The following is a 22,761-nucleotide window of genomic DNA, read 5'->3' as shown; positions in this document are numbered from 1 at the left end:
AATGTGTGCCTTCGTAGTGCAGTCAAACTGCCTTTAATATAAATAACTTGTAACTTAACAAGCTTCAGTTTCAAAGTAGCTGAGTGTCCTCCCTGGACAGACACATTTGTGTGTATGAACACACACAAACAATCCTCCTGCAGTGTGGTAAAACAGTGTCATCTAAAAGAATCTGCTCCAGCTCTCCAACTTATGTATTATTTTCATACCTCTCCTGAATTCTGTCTCTATCCTTTTCTCTCTTTCCCGCTCTCATTACTCTCTCAGTCTGTCCATCTCCACTATCTGTCTGTGCAGAAGAACTTCTCATTTGCTGGATTGTCTAGACAGCATGAAATCAAAACATACCACAAAGAAATACTACACATCAAACACACTAACAGCTACATGCCTTTCCACTGGGTTTCATAATCTCTTCTGACACACATAATATTAACAGCTGCTAATTGAAAAGCCATTACGAAAAAAAAATTACACATTAAATTGGGCTGGGAACTGTAGCAGATAAAGGCTTTTCACACTTGAAACTGTTAACCTAGTTAACCTAATTGTAAACGATGGGTAAACATAGCTTTGGGATATCTTGTTTCTCATTTTACATTATTCATATACTGTATACACCTATAGTTTGTAATCAATTGTATGGAAAAGAGCAGCTTGAACATTCATCTAAATATTTTCATTTGTGTTCTACTTTAAAAATAAAGTCATACAGGTTTGGAACAACAGGGTGGTGAGTAAACATGAAATCTTGTTGATTTTTGGTTAATCTATCCCTTTAAAGTTGCTGTATGTAAATTTTTAACTGTAATAAAGCATAATAAAACCATAGTATGTTCGCAGATATTTAGAAAACATGCTCACACTTGTCTAACTGAAAAACAATGCTTTGAAATGTGCGTTCTGTGTCGGAATGTTTTTGTTTTGGTCTCCATGACTCCGCCCACTGCCAGTTTACCCAATAGGATTTTGACACCCCAGGTTGCCAGTTGGTGGAAAACACATGAAAGCCAGCCAACGAACTGAGTCACTGATTGCAGATTCTACCAAACCTAAAAAGCCTTGGCATCCATCTAAAAAGCTCCAGAGGAATATTAAAACACAGCCATATCATCTCATCAGCGTACAGAGTTATATTACCGACCTCATAGGGTCTCAAAAACCAGCTAGGTGACTTAGATCAGTAAATCGGTCATTGTTGAATGTGCCTTGGTCAAAAGAGAAGTCAAAAGGGGACCGTGCCTTTTCAGGTAATAGGTCCTTAACTATGTCAAAACATTTTTTTTTTTAGTCTGGCCTTTGAGGTAGGGAAAGTTTGATTTGGGAAAGCTTTACAAATGTTTGTTTTACTTGTGTGTAAGTTGTGTGTGGATTTTATTTTATTCATCATTTTGTGAAGCACTTTGGGCAACAACATTGCATTTAAATAATTAAATTAAGTTTAAGTTAAAGTTGAAGAGTAAGACTCAGCTGTGTGTTTCTGTTCAATCTGGAACAACGCTCTCCAACATTTTGAATTTGGACTGCAGTACCCATTTCAATGGCTAGCTGCCAATATTAAATATTGCACCTTTAACAAACTTATTTGCCTGTACAGTGGCATGTGAAAGTTTAGGAACCTCTTGCAGAATCTGTGAAAGTGTGAAAAATTTTAACAAAATAATAGAGATCATACAAAATGCATGTTATTTTTTATTTACTACTGTCCTGAGTAAGATATTTGGACATAAAATATGTCAACATATATTCCACAAGACAAAAAATTGCTGAAATTAAGAATAAAATTAATTAAATTAAAATTACCTCATACAAAATTTTGTGAACCCTTGGTTCTTAATACTGTGTGTGGTTGCCTGGATGATCTACAACTGCAAGCATGCATATGTCCAAATTTATATTATGATGTCAAAATATATATTTTTTTCCATTTTAGTACTCCCCTTTGGAAGCAACAGAAGATACTTGTTTCCCAGAAGACAAATTAAGTACAATTTACCTTGATCTTCAAATTCCAAAAGTTTTCACCCCCCAGCTCTTAATGCATTGTGTTTCTTTCTGGAGCATCAGTGAATGTTTGAACCTTTTTTAAATGTGTTTGAGTACTTCAGTGGTCCTCAGTGTGAAAAGATGGATTTAAAAAATAACATGCATTTTATGTGATCTCTCTTATTTTGTTAAAATTATTCATATTTTTACAGATTCTGCAAGGGGTTCCCAAACTTTCGCATGCCACTTTATATGAGTTAAATAACACTGACTGGATGAATACAGTTCACAATGGCAAATGAAACATTCAAAATTAATACAAATATGTGACTACCATTTGCCATATTCAACAATTTAATTTTCTGACACAGAAACGCTTGTACAAAGCTCATGCTTAATTAAAAAGGTAAACACTCTTTAGTTCACGATTAGCTGTTGCTAAATACCTCACCATAATATACTGGCAGCGCATTGTTTCACACTGTATCCTAACCTTGCTCTGATGCATGTTTTTAAAAGCTAAAGCTCTTTTGAAATCAACACTTTACCCAAGGTTAAATAATAACCAAGGTTAAACTGCAGTGTGTAGAGCATTATATTGATATATATGACAGATTATTAATATAGATGATACAAATGAATGCTATGCAATGTAGACAAAAATAATAGTGCATAGTGTCTTCAGATGCTGTGAATCGAGGGCACCAGTGCTTGTGTGAGTCTGTGTGTGTGTATGTGTGAGCTTTTGTGGGGAGGAAGGAGGGATTCCTCTCCAGAGGTCAGTGTTTCAGTGTGGGGTGTTCATCAGATAATTAAACCCGAAGGGAGTAAACACACACACATACACACACATTGTCATTTTCTCCCTCATAAAATGCTCTCATATTTTGTTCCCAAATGGCATATGGAAGTGGAAGGCACAAGCTTGTTCTGGAAAGACTGCATTTAACATCCCTTTGATTTTTCGCCTCTGGCTTGACAACTGAAAATACACATTACTTCAGAGTGGCTGAATGTATTGTGCTTTAAATCAAATCTAATATAGCCACCTTAATACACTATGTGTTCCCTCCAACAGTTCTTTTGTTGGTTGTTTTTTTCCTGCTTAGAAAATTACTTTAGGTTCTTTTAGCTTATGTTTCCTTTTGATGAAAACCATCTAAACTATAGAAGTGCTTTACAGTAAATCACACCACAGTGTTTTTGCCCACCTTAACCACGTCCTCGTCCGTCGTGCGACATTCCACCGACTCGGTTACATCGGTCACGGTCCCTTCGGTTCCAACGGTGACCACCTTCACCGGCATAGCAACAGTTTTCCCGGTGAGCACTGCGGTGTTAAGGATCTCGGTCTCCTGCACACAGAGGGCAGATCAATCAGACTGCGTTAACTCAGGATAATTCACTCGCAATTATTCACGATAATTCGTCATTCTGTCAGCTCCAGCTCTTCAGCGCCAACACTGAGTCGCGCTATTAACCCAGTGAGTCATATCATTCAATTAGAGTCATCAGCTCTGGAGAGTCTCAGAGTGAGATGGAGAGGTCTGTTTAGAGCCAAACAACACATCCTGTTTTTATGAAACTGATCCGCTCTCGGATAATATATATTAACATGAAAAACACACAAGGTTTACTATCAAGTCACTGCAAAACTAAAAAAAAAAAGGAGTAAAAAAAAAAGATTTTCACACATATTTGAAAGAAAATATAAATGCTTGCCCATGCAAATCTCTTCAGTGTGACACTAGGGAATTGTGCAATTTAAGACATTCAGGGTGGTTGCTTTCTGCCCCAAATCAAAAAATTAGTTATCAGATATGGACTCCTCAGGATTTGTTTTATTGTCAAACAAGCAAAAACAGCCCTTCTGATGAATTACTTTATAAAAATTCAAAAACAAAAATTCTGAATAACTACATTAAATTAAAATATAAAAACATAAACCCCCCAAAAATCTATATCTATCTATCTATCTATCTATCTATCTATCTATCTATCTATCTATCTATCTATCTATCTATCTATCTATCTCTCTATCTATCTATCTATCTATCTATCCATTTAAAAGATTTATAAAAAAAAAAAATATATATATATATTTTAATGAAAATGTAATGTAAGACAAAAAGCTAAAAACACAAAAAAACAGAAAAATTAACAGAAAAGTAAACAAAGAAAACTGAAAAATTAAACTAACAGATAAAAACAAATGTGTATGTGTGTGTGTATGTACATATATTTATATATACAGTATATACATATTTAATAAAGATGTAAAAATACATATCTTAAATAAAAAAATTAATTTTTACTTCAGTTTTAAAACCAACAGATAAAAACAAAAAACCCTGTGCGTGTTTTTTTTATATAAAATATTATATAAATATAAATTTTATTAAACTAACATGTCATTTTTATATCATTTTTACACACAAACAACATACTAATACGAATCCAGATCCCTAATCCTAAAAATGGGCAAAACAAATACTGTTGCTTGACTGAGGATTTATTTTTTAGATTTTTGCATATATTTTTATTTATATTACATATTACATTATATTCAGATATTTGTAAAACAAAACAAAAAAAATATATAGCTATTTTATATTTAAATATAGACAAACAACACACACACATAATACTAATCCAAAAGAAATAGTGATGTTTGACTGAGAAAACATCAGTAATATAGATAAAAAAGATGCTTATAGGTAACATCAATACCAGTGTGCGAAGTTCCTGAAATAGCTTTATATAGAGAACAATGTCAGGGAAAAACACTGTAGACACATCTTATTTTCACAGAAATATACCGTAATTATGGAGAAATGATGGCTACGGTAACCGTTTTCTGAGAATCCACTTCTCTTTGTGTATAATCTTATCTAAAACATGTCCGTGTGTTCAATTTACAGTTCAAACAAACCAAAGGCTGGATAATTAGATCTTTTAAGTCTGACTTGCGTTTCTCCTGCTGGCTGGAGCTGCGGGTGAGGAGCCGGCGCAAAACTGCCCTCATCATAAACCATGCGGCACTCTGAGACGGATAAACCGAAATAAAGGTTTTGCATAGGGTCTTTTCTTCTCTTTATGTCACAGCTCTCACCATTCTCCTTTAGAGAAAACAGATAACATTATTTAATCCTGAACTGTGGATAATGAAATTTCAAGCTTGTTAATAAGACTGAGGTCTTCTGTTCTTTTTTTTTCTTTTTTTTTTCTCCAGGCTGATCCCACTTCAGGCTTCACTTGGCAACTGATTCTTATTTCAATCATTTTCACTTTAATGCACCACAATCGTAAGGATAAACGAGCCACTTCCTTTCTTTCCCTTTATACGTTTAAGCCGATCATTATTTTCTATCTAACACGGCCTGCGCTGTCTACTTCTGAGGTAGAATTTGAATACGCCATTTCCCTTGATTTCAAAATTATGTAAATGTGCAATAGGAACGTAGTCTGAGCAGCGAGAGCTTGGTATTCAAACCTTACGCTCAGACATTTTGACAGGGAGTTATCGCCTGTGTTTGATTTGCTGTCAAAACATTAATTTATCAAGACCAGGAAAATGACTCTGATAAATATTCCACAGGACGGGATGGGTGAAGTGTTTACAATTCGCTCACCCTCTTTCACTCACTTCCCGCTCAGATGAATTCAAAGAACTCGGCGACACTGTTTGGCAGACAAGGTGCTTTCAAATGTCTTTCAATGTGTCCATTCACCGGCTGTTAAAACCGAACAATATAATATTCAGTCAAGCCTGAAGATTACGCAGTGAATTAAAAACAGAATTCAAGAGTAAAGCAGGCAAAGCGGTGGAAAACCTCTCATTGTGATGCCACAGACTCTGATGGGCGGCTTTACTTGACTGTAAAAAAAACAAAGCTGAGGTGAGTTCAGTTCAGCGAGGGAGGACAGTTTTAAACCACACAGGTCAAATCCATTGACCCCTGAGAAATGCATACGTGCCTCCACCTTCTAACTCGCATGGCAAAAGCACAAAAAAAAGGTAGTGGAACTTTCCTGCTCAGGATATATCAACAAAAAAGTGCTATATTTTAAAATTATATCTGAAGATTCTAATGCTTTGATAAAGCAGGAAAAAGTATTTATTCACCTTAAAAATGACGGGTATGTGAATGTTTGCAGAGTTATGGAAGGATTTCAAAGTAATATAGACCAGATTCTCCAAATTCAGAAATACACATACAGTAGAAACCAATCTTAATCCAGTTCCAGTCGTATAAAAGTCCCATAAGTTCCATCATTACCTCAGGCTTGCAGAGAAAATGTCATGTTAAAACATCACCAAACTAAATAAAATCAAATAAATTTATATATAAATAACATCAATTTACAAACTTATAACAATTATTAAAAATTAGAAATATTTTCACGCATTTTATATATTTTTTTCTAAAAGGTATATTAGAAATTACAAATATATATTAGAATTTGAAAAAATTAAATATATATACTTTTATATAAAACTTTTATTAATATATTACATTACTATATATATATATATATATGAAAAAATATTAGAAATTCTATTTGTATTTTTTTTTACATATTTTCTATGTGTAATTTTCCATAAATATACATCACATAATTACACATTTCTAACAATTAAATTTTAGAAATAAAAAATGTAAATGATATATATATATATATATATATATATATATATATATATATATATATAACAAATTATAAATATATAAAAATATATAATTTCACATTTTTAACAATTATTAGACATTTTGAGAAAAAAATACAATAATTACAAATTTCAAACAATTATTAGAAATTTGCATATATATTATAATTATAATATATATAATTAGAAATGATCATATTTATATATTTTTGATTTCTTTCTAAAAAGTATATTTGAAATTTGAATACAATATAAATATGAAAAAATATTAGAAATTATCAACAATTATATTTTATATGTAATTTTTTATTACCTAGTTTTCTATTAAATGTGTAATTTTCCATAAATATAGATCACATAATTAAACATTTCTAACAATTAATTATTAGAAATTTAAAATTAATTATAATATATATAATTATAAATAATTATATTTAGATATTTTTTTATATCTTTTCCTAAAATGTATATATATATATATATATATATTAATTGTAACAATATTTCACAATATTACTGTTTTCAGTGTATTCTGATCTATGTGAGCTTTGGACACTTCTTTCAAAAACATTAAAAAATCTTAATTATTGCAAATTATTATGAAATATATATAAAATAGTTAAGTATTAATTGCATTATACATAAAATCTAATTCCATGGTGCTTCGGTGCATTAGTGAGTTTGGGGATTGCAAAACTACATTAACATTCAGCACAATTCAGAGAACAGTCTTTTCACGCATTTGGCATTGGCTCGAAAATTAAGGAAGATTCACTCTGACAGCAGGACTGATGTGGGTGGCATTAGAACCAGCAAAACTAATATGCCACTAGTTTATGTCCACCTACACTCGCTGTCCGTCCCCCAAACCATGATGCTCCAGTTGTTGAAAAACCCAATCCTCCTCCTTCCCCCAACTCCATCTCTGAAACTCCTATGAGCGGCAGTTCCAGAGGGAGGGTGTTAAATCCAAGCATAATGTGTTATTCATGCAGCCTCGTCATCCGCTGCTACCCGGTGGTCGGTAAACATCGTTCCCTGGACTGCTGAGTGATTAGTGTTAGCTATGCGTGGATGCTGGGTTTGAAGAACAGGCTGTACGGCCTCCCAGAGACCATCTCTGCAGGAGGGCAGTGCTTCTACAACACGCACTTACCTTTAAATGGTTCCACACTATCTTGAGTGAGAGAAAAGCGAAGGAGGTAAATCGATAAAAAGCCATTACACTTTTGGCGAGACCAAAGAGTTATCGGAGGTCGGGGAATGTAGGGTTAATATCAGCACAAGTGATTGGTTGAATTTGTGGTGAACCTACACCGGCTCACACGGGGTCTAACGCTCAAGGACAGGCAGCAGCGAATGCATCGGCACCCCGTGTGGATCCTCGCGGCCGATGCCGCAGCCATGCTATTACAGGGACATCGATCGGCGGCTGTATTTCTTTTCAAGACCGCGGGTCCTCCCCGCTCTTCAGCAGCAATGGCTGAGGCCTTTTTGCCTCCCCGAGTCTTACTGACAAAGCCTCTGATAAAATGGCACAACAGTGCAGACAAACAGGGAGCAAAAAGGAAGATGGCTATTGATTTCAGTAATAGCGCAGAGAGATGAAGCGAACGCTTAGCTGTCGTTGAACGCATTACAGCCACTGGGTCAGCCGAACGCCTCTCAGTGGCCGCTACAATGAGGATAATCACAGTTTTGTATTACTGTTTCCACATCAACCCATAATCCAAGGCCTCTCCACCTCACTGCTTGGTTAAATGAGCGCTCCTTTGAGGAATTATGAGCCCTGTTATGAACATCGGACAAGCATAAATCTGGAATTCTCAGCTACCATTCCTTTGCTGCATTATTCATGATATTACATACACTGTAAAAAATAAAAAACAAAATCTGTGAGTCAACTTAAAATAATGTGTTAATAAATAAGTTTAGTCAACTTGAAATGTTAAGTTGTACTAAGTGACAACTTAGATATCTGAGTTGACTTTACAAAAAAAAATGTGTTTGGTAAACTTAAAAGCTGGACTTATTACACTGTAAAAAAAAAACAAAAAAACAATATTTTGAGTCAACTTAAAATAATTTGTTACCCTGCTGCCTTAAAATTTTAAGTTCGGTCAACACAAATAAGCTTAGTCAACTTGAAATGTTAAGCTGTACTAAGTGACAACTTAGGTATTTGAGTTGACTTTACAAAAAATTTGTTTGTTAAACTTAAAAGCTGGACTTGTTACACTGTTAAAAAATAAATAAATATTTTGAGTCAACTTAAAATAATGTGTTACCCTGCTGCCTTCAAATTTTAAGTTCAGTCAACTCAAATAAGTTTAGTCAACTTGAAATGTTAAGTTGTACTAAGTGACAACTTAGATATTTGAGTTGACTTTACAAAAAAAATTTGGTTGGTTAAACTTAAAATTTTAAGTTGAATGAACTCAAATATCTAAGTTGTCACTTAGTACAACTTAATATTTCAATTTGACTAAACCTTTTTGAGTTGACTGAACTTAAAATTTGAAGGCAGCTGGGTAACATATTTTTTTTAAGTTGACTCTACAAACTGTTTTTTACAGTGTAGATATGTTCATATAGACAGTCAAGTCGATACTGTACCTGGATCAAGATCCTTTGTTAGTCCTGGAACAATATTACAAGCCAAACACATTCTCTGAAGTTTAGATACTGACAGCAGTAGTGATTCATAAGAATGCTGTTCAAGTTCTAACCCAGATCAAATTCTGACGACAGCATGACAGGAAGGTTGTTCCAGGAACATGTCCTCCTTGAATCATGCCAAGCACATAGGGAGCAGCAGTGGTGAACATACTGCAACTCAATTAGAGTACCTTTCCACTGCACCTATAAGACAATCTCTACTGCTTGGTAACTGGGAGACCAACAGATGCTGTTTTTATGACCAGTAACAATTATTTTTATGTCTATGTTTGTTTTTTTTATGTGTGTGCAGAACTGATTGTCAATTATTGTTTAATTTTTGTTTTTTAATTACATAATACAATAAAATATTAGTCTACAACAATAACCAGGTGGATTATTCAATATATATATAAAAAATGCTGTTGTTGTTATTATTATTTTAATATTTATAACATTATTTTAATCATATTTTGCATAATTCATACAACTACTTTATATGATTTACTATTATTATTATTATTATGTATAATAACTGCCCAGTTTTCATGTTTGTTTACCTTTCCTTTAATTTGTCATTTTAGTAAATACTACTAAAGTAAATACTACTACTACTAAATATATTTTATATACATATATATATATATATATATATATATATATTTATATAATATAAATTGTTGTAATATTATTTTTTCACTATATAACAAATTATTATTTTTTTTTTATAATTTATACTACTATTACTATTTTCATGATTTATTATGATTCATTTTAATATTAGTAATATTAATATTAAAATAATTGACCAATGATTTTTGTTTACCATTAAACATAAACAGAACTGATTCTTAATTCAGTTTTTAGTTACATAAAAGTACATGCCGTTACTACAACTACTACTACTACTAAAATCAATATTTTAAATATAATATTTTCTTTAATTTTTACTTTGTTACATAAAAGTAAATACTAATAATATTAAAAATAATAAATAAAAATAAAATAAAAAAATAAATTATATTATACTTTTTATTTTTTATGTAATATATATTTTATAATATTAATGTTTTACAATACAATATAATAATAATTTAATTGTTTTATGATTTACACTACTACTACTATTTTTATTTTATTCTCTACTAGATTTTTTTTTTACCATTAAGCATAAAAAACCTGATTCTTAATTCTTAAATTTTTACTCTGTTACATAAAAGTAAATGCTACTACTACTACTGCTACTACTACTACTACTACTACTAATAATAACATTAATATTTTATATATATTTTCTTGTTTTTACTGTTACATAAAATTAAATATTAACAATATAAAAAATAAAAATAAAATTATTTAATTTTTTAATATTTATTTTTCTATATTAATTTTTTTAAATAATTTATTGTTTTATAATTTATACTACAACTACTACTACTACTACTACTATTTTTGTATGATGTGTTATTATTAATTTTGATATTCTTCTCATTATTATAATAAATGACCAGTTTTCAAATTTTGGTTTTACCATTAAGCATAAACGGAACTGATTTTTAATTCTTTAATTTTTACTTTGTTACATAAAAGTAAATGCTTCTACTACGACTACTACTACTACTACTACTACTAATAATAATAATAACAACATCAATATTTTATATATAATATTTTTAAAAATTTTTACTTAATTAATTGTTACATAAAATTAAACACTAACAATAGTAAAAATTATAAATAAAAATAAATAATAAAATAATAAAAAATGACATTACATATAAAAATGTTTAATTTAGGGTTTTTTTTTTTTTTAATTTACGTAAATAATTAAACTGAATAAAAGGTTAGCTTTTTTTTTTTTTTTTCTTTTTTTTTTTGAAGGGAGGCAATTCAATATCACCAGACTCGATACTGAAGAACCAATAAACAATTCTCTCAAACCAATTATCTGTCTATTGCAACCTGCAGCCCTCAAGGGTTTTTGGGTTAATGTTCAAACAGCACAGCCAAAAGAACTTTGATGAACTCTCTCACCACTCTTTCAAATTAACACCTGCTAGAAAACTCCAGCACCTTTTAATAACTGCAAAAAAACGACACGGCTTAGATGCAATCGCCATCTAACATGGCCTCCCTCATTTCCTCCATCTCTGGGGCAGTGAAATGTGGAAGTACAGATTCCATATGCCCTGTGTAGTGTGAGGGGATAATGAATACATAGGCTGTTTCAGATGATTGTGATAAGGCGGCAGCGGTCGTGCGCACAGCCGCGGTGGAGAGAAAGTGAGATGCTGGTAGTAATGAGGGAGCGTGCGGTGAGGACCATCGATCCCCACGGCTCCGTGGCAGGGCGCAGGTTTACCGAGGCCAGCCGCCGCACACAATAACACGCTTCTGTCTGCATCTTAATCTCTCAGCAGTCACAAATCAACTTGCATTTCTTTCAGGCAACTGCACTCATTTTTTCTCTCTCTCCTTTTCGTTTTCGCTTTCTGTTCTTGCGTGTGTGCCACACAGTCCTGTGCTGCAGGGGGTTTTAAAGAAACATTTGCATCAACACTAAATAAAGCAGTAATACAGAAAAAGCTTAAGTACTGGGGTACAGTGAGCACTCTGCCAAACAGTGTAGCTTAATGGAGTTCTTTCAAAGACATTCTCATAATAAATTGTCTAGATCACAGTGGAAAAGGATAAAATCCTGGTCTTCTTTTTTTTTCTGCCTTAGATAAAAGGTTGTTGGTCTCAGATAAAGATCAGAACTGTCAAAATGCATTCTAAAGATCAGACTACCATGCTGAAAAGAACAGCTGAGCTAGTTTTTGCTGGTTTAGTTACTGGAACAGTCTTAATGGACAGGCAGATACAGTATCTAGTTTGTAGACATCCAAAAAGACTGTAGTTTACACTTTACAACAAGGTGTCATTTGTTAACATTAGTTAATGTATTGACTAAAACAATGAACAATCCATTACAGCGTTTGTTCATCTTTGTTAACGTTATTTAAAGGAGAAGTCCACTTCCAGAACAACAATTCACAAATAATTTACTCACCCCCTTGTCATCCAAGATGTTCATGTCTTTCTGTCTTCAGTCGTGAAGAATGTTTTTTCAGGAAAGCATTTCAGGATTTTTCTCCATATAATGGACTTCATTGGTGCCCTGATTTTGAACTTCCAAAATGTAGTTTAAATGCAGCTTCAAAGGGCTCTAAATGATCCCAGCCGAGGAAGAAGGGTCTTATCTAGCGAAACGATCTGTCATTTTTTTCGGAAAATAAAAATTAGTATACTTTTTAAGCACAAAAGCTTGTGTAGCACAGGCTCTGGGATGCGCGTTCACGACGCTACGTACTATTGAATCATGTCGAAAGGTCAAGCCAAATGTAGGCGGAACTACAGACCTGGTGTTTACAAAGTGAACGCGCAAAGACTAAGAAAGTGCAAGTAAGTTTGCAAACGGCGTTTACAAACAAAAAGGTACAATGATGTCCTCCTCTTAAGTTATAGGAGAAAATAAGAGTTTTTCGCCATACTCAGTACACAGACGATGAATTTACATGTGATTCATAGTAGTAATGGGAAGTCTGGATCATTTTACCGACTCTGACCTTTGAGTCTCGTTCAGCAAAATGAACAAATCTTTTTGAGTCATTTCGTTCATTTTAGCAAAATATAATTAAAATGTTACGTGTTACTTCCCTAACACATCTAGTGCTTACACAAACAATCATACTACAAACAAGACAAAACTATAATGCTATAAGAAACAGAAAAGATGAATTCATTGTTTACCTGGGTCTTTAGTCTATAGTTAGCTCACCTCACCTCTTAAGTTTTCGAGTTTGAGTCGTTCGTTTATCATGTGACAGCCCCATAAGATGAACTCGAAAAACCTCAAGACTCGAAACAGGTGAACTAATTCCAGTACAGAACCTAATAGGATGTTGCACATGCGTGACTGAACAAATCACTCCCCGAGACGACTCATTCTTCCCGAGTCACATTAAAGATTTGTTCAAAATGAAAGAATCGTTCAAGAACGACCCATTACTAATTTGTAGCATAGTGGACGTGCATCCCAGAGCCTGTGCTACACAAGCTTTTGTGCTTAAAAAGTATAAAAATTTTTTTTTTTTTTTTTTTTTTTAAAAATGACCGATCGTTTAGAGCCCTTTGAAGCTGCATTTAAACTGCATTTTGGAAGTTCAAAATCAGGGCACCAATGAAGTCCATTATATGGAGAAAAATCCTGAAATGTTTTCCTCAAAAACCATAATTTCTTTACGACTGAAGACAGAAATACATGAACATCTTGGATGACAAGGGGGTGAGTAAATTATTTGTAAATTGTTGTTCTGGAAGTGGACTTCATTAAATGTCTGCTAAAAGTCAATTTTGTCAATGTTTAGCTTACAGATGACCTTAAAGCTAGCATAAATGAATAAAATATGAACATAACATTTTTCAGTCTTTCATGTCTTTTCAGTAGGGATAAATAATTATTTTTAAGTTACAACTGATACAACCAAAATTAAAATTAATTTAGATATTTAAAAATTAAAACTAGTTAAAAATAAATTTTAAAAAATTAACATCAGTCATTTTAAAGGCTAGAAGTGAATGTAGGCATTACAACATTATAATGTACAGTAAGATAAAGAATGTTAATTTTGAGATTTGCTAAATATAACACTGAACACTGTTATTAAGCCTCAGTGTTTTCACAGGGGATTGTTCTCAAAAATGCCAGTCAATGTTAATAATACAAAAAAAAAGAAAAAAAAAATCATTTCGGTATATTTTTACCAAATCTTGGATTCAAACTTCTCGTCTTTTCTTTTAATTATCATTACTTTTTGGAACTGATTGAGCTCAGTTGGCCTCATCTCAACAAGATCTCATTGATCTGAGCTTGTGCGCCTTTTTGAGTAAAATATTTCTAAAACGATCCACAAATAATGATTTTTTTTCTCACTTTTGCATAAGCTCAGAGCCTATTATCATTCAGTTCCAAAAAGAAATAAAAAACGTGCGCAAGATAAAAGAAAATAAGTAGAGGCTGAACAAGAACGAATTCAAGATTTGCTGATAATTTAGCATAACGGGCAATTTTATGAGCAATTTTCCAAAGGTCAGTCATTTTTGACTGGTAACGCCAAATTAAGTAAAGGATTTTCAGCATAGCACAAGCGTTAAAATATTAGCGATGAACTTCAAAGGATTAGTTCACTCCAGGATTAAAATTTCCTGATAATTTACTCATTACAATGTCATCCAAGATGTTCATGTTTTTCTTTCTTCAGTTCGAAAAGAAATGAAGGTTTTTGAGGAAAACATTTCAGGATTTTTCTCCATGCAGTAGTGCACTTCAATGGGAGCCAATGGGTTGAAGGTCCAATTTGCAATGCAGCTTCAGGAACAAGGGTCTTGTCTAGCGAATCAATCAGTCATTTTCTTAAAAAAATAAAAAAATAAAATAATAATAATACAATTTTATATGCTTTTTAACCACAAATGCTTTTGTAAGATGCAAAGCAGGCAGTGGAATATGAAAAACATGCTAGAAGATGTGATTGTACTTCTTTTACCTTGAGCAGCGCATTTTTAAAATGCCGTTTCATGCATTAGACACTTCAAGAGACAGCGGCGAGTGCAGCAGTCAAATGGGCCACTCACATGTTGCATCTTTTGCACGCTCAAGTTTGTTATTTTAAATGTAGACATGCGGTATGCCCGCTAATAATGGAAGTGTCGCGGTTGTGACGTGCACACAGGTGCATCCGTGCCGTATCGAGATAAAAACATTTAAACTTTTCAGAAACCCGCAAGTGCACCGCGGGTCATGTGACAAGAACCAACCAATCAGTTTCATCCTTTCCTGTAACAACATTGAAAGCTCAGCCAAGATGGAGGAACACCTGATCATAGCTGTACAGGGATAACCATTTTTAAATAAATTTAGTAGCAGAGCTACTGCAAAGGATTTTTTACTGCTGGAAATCCATTTATCCTTCATCTTCATGGAGAGCGCAGGTCATAGTTGCTTAGCTCAGGCAGACGCCATGGGAGCACAAGTTACAGAGCGCTTAAACGCATCCATGTTTACATAGAAAAATCAATGCAATCGAATGAAAAAATCTGTGGAGAACTACTACTGTATGACTGATATTTCATGTTTGCATCATGGTGACAGGCTGAAAGTTCATTGATTTTCAAAACATTTATAGTTATTAATAGTCTACTGGTGTTATACCTTCAGTCATTATGAGTTTGAATAACCTTGACTTTTGAGAAAAAAAAGTAATTTTCCTTGTATTATTTCTGAACATAAAATATATAAAAGACAAGTTTGTACAAGATGTAGTTGTAGTTCAAACTTGTAGTGGAAAGATATTTAACAAGTAATTTACATCATGTTGACAACTTAGAATAGAATTTCCTTTAACTAGAGGGTTAATAAAGAATGGTCCAGCCCCATAAACAGTGTTTACAAAGCGAACATGCAAAGAAAGTCAAACGCCTTTTACAAAAAAAAGGAAAAACTACAAACTTCAAAATGACATTTTTAAACTGAAGTACACAGACGAAGAACTAACCATGCATGACCTTTCCAATGTGATTACGTGATGTGTGAAGTCGTGGACGCGCATTGCCGAGCTAGTGCAAGATGAGCATTTGTGGTTAAAATGTATAGAAACCAAACGTTTTGCTAGACAAGACCCTTATTCCTTGGCTGGGATCATGATCATTTTGAAGCTGGACTGAAGCTGCAATTTGGACCTTCAACCTGCTGATCTCCATTAAAGTCCACTACATGGAGAAAAATCCTGGGATTTCTTTTCAGTTGAGGAAAAAGAAAGACATGAACATCTTGGATGATAAGGGGGTGAGTAAATTATCATGAAATTTTAATTTAGGAGTGAACTAATCCTTTAAGTGAACACTGAATGACAGCAAATGCAGAACTAGATGAAATGAGCACGCACAATTAAATGTCTGAGTGCATGTCTTATTATTAGCGAGGAAGAACCCCGAGCAGCCAGTTCTCAATGTAAATTTGATGAGAAGTTCAAAAATGTTTTATGATTTATTATGATTTATGGCCTACGGCCTGTGGAGAACACAAAGGAAAAGGTATTACCATGTCCTGTAGGTGGTTTACAGAGGACACTGTTCAAACAGACTTGAAGGAAGACAAACAGCAGGTCACTGTCGCTCAGAGAACAGAGAAACCCACAAGCTCCGAAGAAAATCCTGACACACGCCAAAACTCAAGACTAAGGCCAAGAGGCTACAGAGAACCAAACAAAACAAATCCTGGAAGGAAAAAAATCAGAAGAGGGGTTTGAAGGGAGATGCCTCTGACTTGGCAATTTGTTTGATTTTCCTTTTCTCTGAACAAACTCTCAGAGCGCTGCAAGAAGACAGGGTGGCAAACAAGAATGAGAGCGCTTTCAATAGTCAACAGAAAACAAGCTCAGCAGGGACCGAAATTTGCCTTCGAGAGGGCTGAACGGCCAATTACAAGGAGCTTAAGTAAACTTGATTCAAAAGTTGTGAGGTATAGAACCAGAGAGCGAGGAAGAAAGACAAACACACACATTATAAAGAGAGAGACGGAGAGAGAGAAAGCGAACGCGCACGCTGATGCATCCTAATGAGGCAGAACAGATTTCCTGCATTTTGAGAGTATCATGCACTGCCAAATCCTATTAGGGCATCTCCTCATTCAAAAAGTTGAAAGTGATGTGATTACATTGATCCCCTCCTGCTGTGTAACACAACAATCTGCTCTCCCAGCATTCCGAGAGCTCAAGACAAATGCGCTCCGTCAGAGACCCAGACAACACAAGTGATTGGTGGCTGCTGTCTTGTTGTCTGCGGCCGTGATCGTTGTGTGAAATGCACTGGTGGGCCGAACGGGCTGGAGCCGGAGGTGTCGAACTCAGGCTGTTAGGGCATCCGGGCTCATTTTCGCAATGTTATTACATCATTCTCCGCCCTCGTCGCTACTGTATGACTGGCTGTGTTTACCGTAATGGGCCGAGACAGCACAGCTCACAAACGCGACGGCTGATGGCGCTTGTTTGGCCACTGAGTGGGGAACGGGGCCGCCACGGCTGTCCTCTCTAATGAGGCCGAAGAGACAGCTGGCAGGCCGGAATTAGCTGGTGTCCGCGAGAGGGGAAAAAGCTAATTCTAATGGAGCAGAAGCCTCCGATGGGACAGATTGGAGTCTCTTGCCTTTGTTATCGTATGCCATTGTTCCTGTCACACCAATCTGCGTAGTTCCTCTACATTAGACAGGTAGAGAGAAGGGGGAGCGGATGGCCGCGCTCGGGGTGATTAAAGCTGCCCGCTGATTCTGCTGCCGGCTTAACGAAGTCTTGATTAAGTTTAACAAGGTGCGGTGATGGCAATGTCATCGTTATGGACAAGGGGAAAACCCGCCATAGGCTGTGTGAGAGAACGCTGCACTGTAAAACGCAATTAAGACAGGCTGCAAAAAAGGCAAGGTGATATAATTCAAGATGCTATGCAAAAAAGAACCAAATTTACTCTGCGTGTGAGTGTTTGCATGTGAAGGTCGTGAGAGAGGAAGGTGAAACGCTTTAGCTAACGAGGGGGAGCATTCACATTTCAGCGGTTTGTGTGGTTGCAGGAAATTCACAAACCTTTTCACATCAAAATGAAATCATCTTCATCCTACCGCCCTATTGAAAAGAAGCCAATGAAGAGCAGACGTGTAGCCCACCTCTAATCAAACACCATTTTTCTCCTCGCCTCAGTCTCTTACTTTATTTAAAAGATCAAACTCGCACTCAAAACTATTTTTTCTCATTTTGTTGTATGAAGACTGCACTGGAATCACAGGCTCCCCTACATTTGTTTCAAAAATGCAGGAATGTGTACATAATCTATATACTGATCATTATCATTGTTGGTGCATTTCAGTAGTTTAGCGAAGGAAAGTGTATATAATACCACACAGCAGTGTTATGGTGTTTGTGATCTGTTTTAATCTACATGTGCATAGGATTAAAGGATAAATGGGCTGTTCCACTGAAGTATGTCTATAGAAGCTACCTGTGGCGCTGATTTTTATATATATATATATATACACACACATACACACACACACTGTAATGCTTGTAATATACATGGTTTAAACATTTCCACACATGCTTGCATCACAAAAAAAAAAAAAAAAACATCTTCATCCTGTTCAAAAGTTTTCACCCCCCAGCTCAGTGAATGTTTTAACCTTTATTAATAGTTGTGTTTGGGTCCGACAGTTGTTCTCAGTGTGAAAATATAGATCTCAAAATCATACAGTCACTGCTGGAAAGGGTTCAAATATGCAAAAGATGCTGGAAAACCAAAGAATCTGCAGGACCTGGAGGATTTCTCTGAAGAACAGTGCTCAGTTTAACTGAACAACATGAAAAACCATCACAAAACAAAACAAAAAAACAGTCATAGATCATCCAGGTAGCCACACACTATATTAAGAACCAAGGGTCCCAAACTTTTGAAGGGGATTATTTTAATAATTTCAAAAAACATAGATTAGCCTCAGCTGAATTACTAGTTGGTCAGACTAGTATTTAAGACACTGTCTTAACATAGAGGCAAAGTTTATGCATCTGGCCCCTGATCAGATTTATATATATATATATATATATATACACACATACACACATACACACACACACTGTAATGCTTGTAATATACATGGTTTAAACATTTCCACACATGCTTGCATCACAAAAATACAGTTTTGTACTAGTTGCAATATTAACACTATATAGAGGAAAAAAAATTGTGCCAAAATTCAAAAATCTTTTGAAGACGTCTCTTTAACCATAGCAAAAGTAAGTTTCTGGCTAAAGTAAATTTTGTTTTAATTTAAAATGAGACAAATCTGCTGTTATTTTAATCTCCAATATGTTATTTAGCAGTTTAGTTCTTTGATGCTTCACTAACTAGCAGAAGACACTAACCAGTTTTAAATTTCAGTTGTGCAAATGGGAAACGTATAACACTACGTAACTCGCATTACTTGTAATTAGTGCTGTCAAATTGATTAATTGCGATTAATTGCATCCAAAATAAAAGTTTGTTTACATAAAATAGGTTTGTACTGTTTATTTATTATGAATATATTAATACACCCACATAGATGTATATATTTAGGAAATACATGTAACATATTTATATTTACATATAAATAATATATAAATGTATACACGTAAATATTTCTTAAATAAAAATACACACACACGTACACACATATTTACAGTAAATATACACAGTGGCATGCAGAAGTTTGGAAACCTCTTGCAGAATCTGTGAAAATGTGAATAATTTTAACAAAATCATTAACAAGACATTATACAATCATACAAAATGCACATTATTTTTAGTACTGTCCTGTACACAAGTATTAAAAAAGGTTCAAACATTCACTGATGCTCCAGAAGGAAACACAAAAAAACAAAACATCTTCATCCTGTTCAAAAGTTTTCACCCCCCAGCTCAGTGAATGTTTTAACCTTTATTAATAGTTGTGTTTGGGTCCGACAGTTGTTCTCAATGTGAAAATATAGATCTCAAAATCATACAGTCACTGCTGGAAAGGGTTCAAATATGCAAAAGATGCTGGAAAACCAAAGAATCTGCAGGACCTGGATGATTTCTCTGAAGAACAGTGCTCAGTTTAACTGAACAACATGAAAAACCATCACAAAACAAAACAAAAAAACAGTCATAGATCATCCAGGTAGCCACACACAGTATTAAGAACCAAGGGTCCCAAACTTTTGAAGGGGGTTATTTTAATAATTTCAGCTTTTTTTTTTTTTTTTTTTTTGTCTTGTGGACTATATGTAAACATCTTTTACATAAAATGTCTTACTAAGGACTAGGGCTGCACGATTAATCGCACGATTAATCGAGCTTGTCAGTGATTTACGGCTCTGTGTATTAATTGCCGCTCCAGCTGAACGCACGTGATGGAGCTTTACTACTAATCAAAGTACCGGCTTCACTGACTAAGCGCGCCTCACAATATCGTGCGATTAATCGTGCAGCCCTACTCAGGACAGTGCTAATTAAAAAAATAACATGCATTTTGTATGATCTCTTATTTTTTTAAAATTATTCACATTTTCACAGATTCTGCAAGGGGTTCCCAAACTTTCGCATACCGCTGTGCAAATAAATAAACGCAGTACAAATACATATATTATGTAAACACAAACTTTTATTTTGGATGCGATTAATCGCGATTAATCGATTTGACAGCATTGTTTGTAATGTGTTCCCCCAACACTGGTTACAATGTACTCTACTATTATTAAAACTATGCTATTCCATGACATTAGTGATGTAATGTACATTAATGTACATTAATGTAAAACATACTTTGATGAATTTTAATGATAAACACATGAAACGGGTGAATAAAGTTCAGAAATGATTATTTCAAGAAATGTATAGCATTCTGTCTATTTGTCTTGAGCTGTGTGTGGAGAGAGAGGAGTGTTGTGTGCATCTGAATAAAATAGCTACATATATATACTAATTTCTCAGAAAAAAAACTTTTTTCTTTTTTTTCTGCATAGTTATATTCATAAGATATATATTGTATATATATCTTAGTACATACTTTGTCTCTGATAAATAGCATTGTGCCTCCCCACTCATGAATAGCACCCAGCCATCATAGAGCCCAGTCACCATGTAGCTTGAAATAACCTTTATTATCTTACATTTAACCTTATTTGTTTGAGGCCCCTCACAGTTTCCTCTCATTTTAAATGAATTACTTTTGGTCCTGACCCAGTTGCCAGTTTTAAAGCAAACTGCATGCTCAATTAACCAAATTACAGCTAATTAAAGTGCTAGTCATACTATTGCTTCAGAAGACTCATCAACATTTCCTGTGTGATTCATCTTGTATTAAGCCTGAAAGCAGCAATAATTTATATCATATGCAAACAGCAACAATAAAAAGAAGACAATACAACAGCAACGCATGTTTGGACTTGTTGAGAATGATTTGACGAAGACTCAACTCACCATAGCCAATGGCACGATTCCCCCGAGGTCATGTGGTGCCAGACGGATGAGCGTCTGGATCTCATCTGAAAGAGTTCGGGAGATGGGGTACTCGATCTGCCATGTCACCGAGCGACTTCCCAGGGGATCCAACAACCCGTTGACCTCTAGATCCACCTGAAGGACTTTCTGGAAACCAGCCTCCACCCTAACATGGGAACAAGTAAAAAGTAACATTAAAACTAAACTAAAAGCATATGCATGTAAAACTCATGGGTGTCTTGTGTTTATTTGTTGTTATGTGGCTACTGGCCAGTGTGTGCTGCCAACGGATAAAGGGGCAGTCAAGCGGCCATTTATCGACCCTTTTGTTCTTGTACACCTGGTGTGTGTAGGATGTAGGCTGCGACGTATGCGGGTGTGAGTGTGTGGCGGTTTACTCTCATTATTTCAGTTCAACAAAAACATCCCAGCAGCAACTGAAAAAAAAAAAAAAAAAAAGACAGCAAAAAAGCAATTTACTTTTGGTCCAGCGCCACAGCATTTTCAAAAAAGATTTCCAAAGCAGAGCATAACATTGTCTCCACTGATTGCGATGCAAACAAAGCTGAAAAACAATGAATAAAACCAAAGCCATTTGATTTGCCCAGGCCTGGGTTTGATCAGCCTGGCTGCTCCGGCCTCACAGTACTTAGTTAAAACAAAACGGCATATGAAAAATTCCTAATATCAAAGTACAAATGTGGAATATGGAACTGCAATTGAATTCACACCTGGAACACAGAAACAAAACTATATTCTTTTCCTCAGAATGCTTTTTTTCTCAGAATCATAACAGTATGGTACAAGGTCCTTCTTAAAAAAACTCACACACCCATGAAAAAAGTAAGGTCACCCGCATTATTCTCAACGCTGTCATTCAACACTTTGGAAAAATAATTAGAATTTGCTCTTTGGTTGACATCACACACAAATTTCAGAAAAAAATGTTAGTTTTTTTTTTTTTTTTTTTTTTTAACAAACAGTTGCGTCAGAGTTAACAAGACTGCAGTTTCCCCATGTGGAACCTGTTTCCATGAGTGCTGTTTTGTCCTGCAGTTTGAAGGTGTGAAATATCACAAATTAGACTTGAATGCTAGAATATCTGACCAAATGAACAGCCAATCCTCAGTAAATCAGAATAGACAAGATGGATACTATTTTTTTTTTTTTTGGGTGACAGGCTAACTGTTGTTATGATTACAATATACTACTTCAGACCCTAAATCAGCTGTAACAGTCCCGACCTCCATTGTTTCAAAGCGGAGAAGGGATGTATATTAGACAAGAATATCTCAGACTGAGTGATTGAGGTGTTGTGTTGCTGGAGGTAATAATGAACATAG

General features: G+C 34.6%; 1 protein-coding gene across 3 annotated transcripts in view; it reads right to left on the bottom strand.

The window, feature by feature from the left end:
• si:dkey-112m2.1 (transmembrane protein 132C) overlaps window positions 1-22,761 on the bottom strand; it is a 159,732-nt gene that overhangs the window by 19,302 nt on the left and 117,669 nt on the right. For all 3 annotated transcript variants that reach the window (XM_051092553.1, XM_051092555.1, XM_051092554.1), the window contains exons 4-5: window positions 21,398-21,584; window positions 3,198-3,341 (exon numbers count right to left, since the gene is read on the bottom strand). In XM_051092553.1, coding sequence (XP_050948510.1) covers window positions 3,198-3,341; window positions 21,398-21,584 — 331 coding nt within the window. The remainder of the gene's footprint in view (window positions 1-3,197; window positions 3,342-21,397; window positions 21,585-22,761) is intronic.

Source organism: Labeo rohita, chromosome 21 (genome assembly GCF_022985175.1).
Source record: "Labeo rohita strain BAU-BD-2019 chromosome 21, IGBB_LRoh.1.0, whole genome shotgun sequence".
Lineage (NCBI taxonomy): Eukaryota > Metazoa > Chordata > Actinopteri > Cypriniformes > Cyprinidae > Labeo > Labeo rohita.
Note: the sequence above shows the minus strand (reverse complement) of the source record. Positions and strands in the feature narration are given on the sequence as shown.